The sequence below is a fragment of the Myotis davidii genome, unplaced genomic scaffold (assembly GCF_000327345.1).
Source record: "Myotis davidii unplaced genomic scaffold, ASM32734v1 scaffold309, whole genome shotgun sequence".
Taxonomy (NCBI): Eukaryota; Metazoa; Chordata; class Mammalia; order Chiroptera; family Vespertilionidae; genus Myotis; species Myotis davidii.
The window spans coordinates 1,905,742-1,912,772 of NW_006383013.1; the positions used below are offsets into that span (position 1 = coordinate 1,905,742).

At 40.4% G+C, this 7,031-nt stretch overlaps 1 protein-coding gene across 9 annotated transcripts in view; it reads left to right on the forward strand.

The window, feature by feature from the left end:
• Positions 1-7,031, forward strand: part of TTLL5 (tubulin tyrosine ligase like 5) — a 269,203-nt gene that overhangs the window by 73,778 nt on the left and 188,394 nt on the right. For all 9 annotated transcript variants that reach the window (XM_015558041.1, XM_015558046.1, XM_015558042.1 and 6 more), the window contains 2 exons: positions 6,122-6,235; positions 6,500-6,591. In XM_015558041.1, the coding sequence (XP_015413527.1) occupies positions 6,122-6,235; positions 6,500-6,591 (206 nt within the window). The remainder of the gene's footprint in view (positions 1-6,121; positions 6,236-6,499; positions 6,592-7,031) is intronic.

Consider the following 7,031-nt stretch of genomic DNA (forward strand, 5'->3'; position numbering starts at 1 on the left):
TTGAAAGGTGTCTATTTAGGTCCTTTGCCCATTTTTTGATTGGATTGTTTATCTTCCTTTTGTTAAGTTGTATGAGTTCCCTATAAATTTTGGAGATTAGGCCCTTATCAGATATGACATTGGCAAATATGTTTTCCCACACGGTGGGTTTTCTCGTTGTTTTGTTGATGGTTTCTTTTGCTGTGCAGAAGCTTTTTATTAAAAAAAATTAAAGCATGTTTTAATATAAAGCAGTCTGCATGCTTCTATATTTCATGAACCCATTAAATTGAATGCTTATGGATTTTTTCTTTAATACTTGTCCCATTATTTTACTGGGGATTCAAGTTAGACTTATCAGGCGGTGATCACCAGGAGCATCCTATCTAATCAAAGAGTAATATGCAAATTAACTGTCACTCTGTGACAAAGATGGCCGTGCCCATAGTGGCTGGGGCAGGACGCTGGCAGCGTCACCCTGGCAATGTGAGCCCAGCAGGCATTGCTTTGGAAACCCGCTGGCAGACAGCACCCAGCAGGGCCTGCTTGTGGGTTGCCATGGGGACCCGCGAGCAGGAAAGCGTGGCCTGCAGGCAGCACCCAGCAGGCAAGCATGGCCCGCAGGCAGCACCCTGCCCTGGCCGCAGCTCAAGGGAGAGAACAACAAGTAGGCAAGGCCAGGAGCCTGAGAGTTCAATACAGAGGGGTGCCTGCTTCAAGCCTCCACGTTGTGGCTGGGGGCCTGCCCAGCCGCACGCACGCGCGCACACACACACACACACACACACACACACGGCGCCTGCTCCGAGCCTCTGCTGCCAGACTGTGGCTGTCAGTAGGACATCCACTGAGGGCTCCTGGACTGTGAGAGGGGCAAGCTGGGCTGAAGGACCCCCACCCCCCAGTGCACGAATTTCGTGCACTGGGCCTCTAGTACTTATATAATTTTGAAGATTGGTACCTTGTTTTTTCTAATTCTGTGGTACCTCCTCAGTTCTTCATGATTTTTCAAACATAATTCTAAGTGGGTTTGGTAAGTTTTTTGTTTGTTTTTAAAGCCAGTTCCTTTAATAAGAAGATGCATGTCTCTCAGACTTGCAGACTTACATTTATTCCCAGTTTCCAGATGTTGCATATCTCTTTTTTAATTGTAACACAAGCCTACTTACTCCCCCCCCCCCCTAATATTAAAGTATGCTTCTGGTTGTCATTACATTTAAAGCTCTTCTATTAGCCATTTTTTTGGGGGGGGTCTGTTTCCCCCTAGATTTATTTGCATTTAACCCTTTTTGTTCATTTTCTTTAATTTGATAGAATTAATTCATGTTGCTTTTAAACTTGATTTTACCTTTATTTTCTAGAGGCAAGACACATCACAAATAAATTGAACTATTTCTAGTTCATTTGTTTTTAACACAGAATTCTAAACTTGGTAGAACAGCATCCGACACTTTTATCCTTTGCATAAAATCTGTTCTCTGTCAAACAGATTTTATTTTTGTCCCTCAATTGTGATGTCTTTTAGAATACTGCACCTTTTTTCATATTCAGTGTTTTGTCCAGTTCTTCTCATTATAGGTGGTACTTGCCATCTTTCTTTAGGCTGAGAATTTTCTGATTCAATATCTGTTTCTTACTGCTTTTAATGGGACAGGTGGTTTTTTGCCTCAGGAATTTCACATTCTCAGTTAGTTCTTCCCCAGTAATAAAGGTTAGGTGTGTAAAGGTTTCTTCTCTGGGTATATTTTGCAATCATAAGTTGTACTAATAACATCTTTGATACATGTGGCATGGCAGAATTCTTACCAAGACAGTATGTGTCAGTTTAACGTCTCTCTGAGCACCCAGTAGTTTAAATTATGTGTCATCTAGCCAGAGACAGTGCTTCTCCGCAAGTTCGGAGTGCTTTATTTCCTTCGTGCATCTGTCACTCCATTGGAATATGTGGCTTTTGTCTGCCTACCACCCAGCGAATGTAGCTGAGCTGATATGCCCAAAGCCAAAACTACCGAATGGCTTGCATTTGGACTGTTTTGCTCTTGTTTGTGACAGTTCCTGGTGGCCTTTCTAATTGGTCAATTCCCTTTTTTTTTTTTTTACTTTGCCTTTAATCTCCTTGGCATTCTTCTTCCCGCTCCCCCCCCCCCTCCTTTTCTTTCACCTCTTCCTCCAGTCTCCCCTTTTCTCACTGCCTTTTCTCTCACCTGTGTCTATAATTTAGGTCACATTCCTTAGTAGTTCACTTCATTAACAAATATTGGTATGATTTAACCAGTGGTCTGGGATAGTAATGCATTGTTGTTTATGTATAAGTACATTTCTCTTTAAACCAGTACAGTAGATATTATGTTGATTTTAAAAATTCTCTCTAATCTCAAATGTTTTGGAAAACTGGAGATTGGCAAAATTACTTTTGACTTTCTAGTAGCTTCCCCAAAGACACTGGAAACCTGGGTGGAGTTTTAGAGAAGTATTTGAGATACCTAGACTTTAGTAGCTACAATCTTTCACTCTTCTCTTTCTCTAAGACTTTTTAATAGTTTAGATGAAAATAAATGAGGTCTCTTGGAGTATTTTTGACATCTTTTTACAGCCTGGTGATATTTGCGGCAATAAAAGAGTAAAGCTGTCAGCTTTGTGGGCGTTTACAACTGGAACATTCATTTAACAAGCACCATTAGCCCTCAGACCCTTTCTCTTTCAAACCTCGCAAATACCCCAGCCAGGAGCACCTGCCTGAATTTCCATGTGTCCCACCCAGAGAGCCCACAAAAATGCTCGCGGTAGCCAGAGTTACAGTTGTGAGTTGTGAGTAGCAAGAGAGCGGTTGTGAATGTGTGTGGGAGACAACTTTTTGAAAGAGACTGGCAGCGAAGGATAAGAGTTTTGTGGTGCTGATTCACTGTTGATGGGAACAGGTTTAGATTTGTAGAGGAAAGGTGCAGCATCATTATAGTCCCAGCCTCCAGAAGCCAGGAATATCGTTCTATTAGGAAGCAGTTCCACAGAGGTACAAATTAGGTCCTAGAGCTCTGGCTGGTTAGAGCATCATATCCATATGCCAAGGTTGCGGGTTCGATCCCCAGTCAGGGCACATACTAGTACAAGAACCAACCAATGAATGCATCAATAAGGGGAATAACAAATTAGTGTTTCTCCCCCCCCCCCAAAGTCAATAGATAAAAATTTTAAAAAAGAATTGAGTCAGATATTTACGTCCTCCTCTCCCTCTAAAAATCAGTAAATAAAAAAATAAGAAAGTTATCTTTTTAAAAAAAGAAAATTAAGTCCTAGTAAAGCAAATATATATATGAGCAACAAAAACAAAAATTGGAGGTGCTCATTAGATGTTATTCAATAGTGGTTTGATCCATGTTCTTAATAAATAAGATCCTGTGTTTTTTAAAACTATCCTAGTAAGTAATAACTATTTCTTAAAATATTTTTATTAACCTTTTAATATAGATGTTACTTTATCAACACTTTTAAATAATATCCTTTCTAGTCTAAAATTCTTCATCTTTATGACATCATTTAAATGTGCTTGCTTCATATTCTCTTCTTCATAATTTCAGAGGACTTTCAGGTACTCTTAAACAGTGTGAGGTGATGAGGTAACTTGATTTTGCAGGAGTCAATGCCGGTGGCTTTCTGATCAGAGTCATGCTGTACATGTGAAGTAGATGAGTATTTTCACATTTAGTATGTGAAAATGAGAAAAGTCCTGAAAGCATCCGTTAATATTTTGGCTTTTCCAAATTATTCACTAAATAAGCATTCACACTTTAGCGATGTTTTCTAATGATTACATCATTTATAGTGATTCCCTTTCTAAATCTTTTTTTTTTAATATTTTATTGATTTTTTACAGAGAGGAAGGGAGAGGGATAGAGAGTTAGAAACATCAATGAGAGAGAAACATTGATCAGCTGCCTCCTGCACATCTCCTGCTGGGGATGTGCCCACAACCCAGGTACATGCCCTTGACCGGAATCGAACCTGGGACCTTTCAGTCCGCAGGCCGACGCTCTATCCACTGAGCCAAACCGGTTTCGGCCCTTTCTAAATCTTTAAACTTTCTCCCTGATTCCCCTCTTATCCCAACACATAGTATGTAATGTACCCAGAGATTTGAAGAGAATTAAAATGTTTCCCAAACTCTTCTGTAAAGTTTTATTCTAACCATGATTGATCTGTGTGTCAGCACATTCATTCATTCATATATTTGTTCAACAAATATTTATTTACATCCTTCTCTGTGCTGAGTACCACAGACAAAGCTAAACAGATAAAGTCCCTGCCTTCACATGTTGCTTATATCTGCTAATTTCATGGTTTTTCCTTTATATAGATATCTCATCATGGAGTTAATTACCTGTCAGAAAATCTGTTTTGTCCTTTTATTTTATTTTAAAAAATTTTTTTAAATTTATTTTTACTGATTTCAGAAGAGAGGAAGGGAGAAGGATAGAGAGATAGAAACATCAATGATGAGAAAGAATCACTGATTGGCTGCCTCCTGCACGCCCCCTACTGGGGATTAAGCCCACAACCCAGGCATGTGCCCTGGCCCGGAATCAAACCTGGGACCTTTCAGTCCGCAGGCTGACACTGTATCCATTGAGCCAAACCGGCTAGGGCAGAAAAGCTGGTGTTTTTTTTTATAACTCCCATACTAGTTTTGAAGATTAGTATATATCAGTCTCCCTTGTACCCAAAGGTAAAACCATTCATGTTTTTTTGTATACAAGGATGTATTAGTCAGCTTGGGCTGCTGTAACAAAATAATCATAGACTGTGGCTTAAACCACAGAAATGTATTTCTCACAGCTTTGGAGGCTTAAGAAGTGCAAGATCAAGGTTCTGACAAGGCAGGTTTTATTCTGAGGCCTCTTCTCTTGGCCTGTAGGTGGCCAACATCTCACTGTGTGCTCACATGACCTCTTTCATGTTTATGCTTGGTGGGAGGAGGAGGTAGAGAGAAAGCTTTCTGGTGTCTCTTAAGGGCACTAATTCCATCAGACCAGACCTCACCCTTCTGACCTCAACTAATCCTCATTCCCCAAAGCCCCACCTCTAAATACCATCACATTGGGGATTAGGGCTTCAACATATGAATTGGAAGGGACACAAAATTCAGTCCATAACAGTTAGTATTGCTAAAAAGGTCAAAAATTAGTTACCAAAATGCCTTTCCATAGATAGTCTACGCAAAGAGAAAAATAAATGCAGGAATAGCTTCTGACAGATGGGCTTCTTCTCTCTGGGCAAAGTTACTTCTAGGAATTCAGAAAGTCAATTTATACCCACATTTCTTGAATTATTTCATATTCTCCCTACTTGGCAGATTTGTCTTATTTTGTGTCTTTTCATCTGTTTCAATAATAATCTATTCTCATGCTTTATACCATCTGACTTCTCATTCTATATTTTTCTGTTCACTTAACATCAAAGTCACTTAAAACTTTTGTTCTCAGATGACATTCCTAATCATCATTCAGAAGGAGAAACAGTACAGATCATGGCACATTTACTTGCTTTTGCAGAGTGCCCAGGGCACGCGGCCGTGACTCAGGTCTCTTAAAGTCCAGCAACCTGAATATTTCTCAAGTTGTACTCTTTCGGTCGTAGTTCTTTTATGTGTCACTCATGACTCTCATCTCATTATTTTTCCTTTCAAGTTCTAAAACATCCCACCACCCAACTTGTTCATCTGTGACAATAGCTCCTTGGTTTCCTGTCTTCTGTCTCGGTTCTAATTCTTCTTCCCAGTGCTGAAAAGAGTATAGTTACTGAAATAAATGCACACTTAATTTCATACTGAGGTTTTCCTCAGACTTTTCCCATATTCTTGAAAATATTAAGTGTATTCTAAACCAAGACTAGGAGTACTAGTTAGGAAGACACATGCACAGCCTTTTTTTTCTACTTAACTCTCTCAACCCATAGTAGTTTCCTACTCTTCTGTTTTCTCTTCTTGCCTTTGAGTTTACCAGCTTTCATCTCCTTCCCAGGGTTTCGAAAATGGGCTCTGGGTTTGAGCTTACACATATTCGGAAAGATAATGATGTTGAGGAACTGAATAGAGGGAAATGCAGAAAGGTAAAATGTTTTTTTCGTTTGTTTTTCTTTTTCTTTTTAGCGTTCCCGTCCACTCTCTGCCAGTGATGCAGAGATGAAAAACCTTGTGGGCTCAGCCCGGGAGAAGGTGCCGGCGAAACTAGGTGGTTCTGTGCTTGGTCTGTCAATGGAGGAGGTGAGATAACTCTGTTTCAGGCTTTTGTGGTTCAGAGAACATTAGTGAGTTACTCATAATATTCATGACCAGCTACTACCTTATATTGAAAAATATAAGATTCAAGATGGGGGAAATTTTTCCCCCCAGAAAACAGCATCTTAAATGTAATTAATTTCTCCCTCATGCTTCTTTCATATTCTTGGATCATAACTCTTTTCTATAACCACATGAATTCCAGTTTTCAAAATAGATAGTAATTTTACTGTATTTTCCTCTATGTAGATCAGAGTTTTACGGAGAGTGAAGGAAGAGAATGATCGGAGAGGTGGATTTATTCGGATATTCCCTACTTCAGAGACATGGGAAATATACGGGTGAGGTGACTACCTTTTTTTTTTAAAATCTATACCTTACGTCCACACAATTGGATTAATTGTGACATGGTGTCATTATTGCTCCCCACATGGTGCTTTTCTTATTTTGTTTATTTATTTACTAGAAAGACCAGTCATTCCCAGTCTTTCTGCTGTTAGGGTCAATTTGCATATTACCTTTTTATTATATAGGATAGAGGCCTGGTGCACGGGTGGGGGCCAGCTGGTTTGCCCTGAAGGGTGTCCCAGATCAGGGTGGGGGTCCCGCTGGGGTGCCTGGCCAGCCTAGGTGAGGGACTGATGGCGTTTGCAGGCTGGTCAAGCCCTCACCCTATGGAGGTTTGGCCAGCCTGGGTGAGGGGCTGATGGCTGTTTGCAGGCTGGCCACACCCCCTTTAGGGTCAGGGGGTCCCCACTGGGGTGCCTGGCCAGTCTGGGTG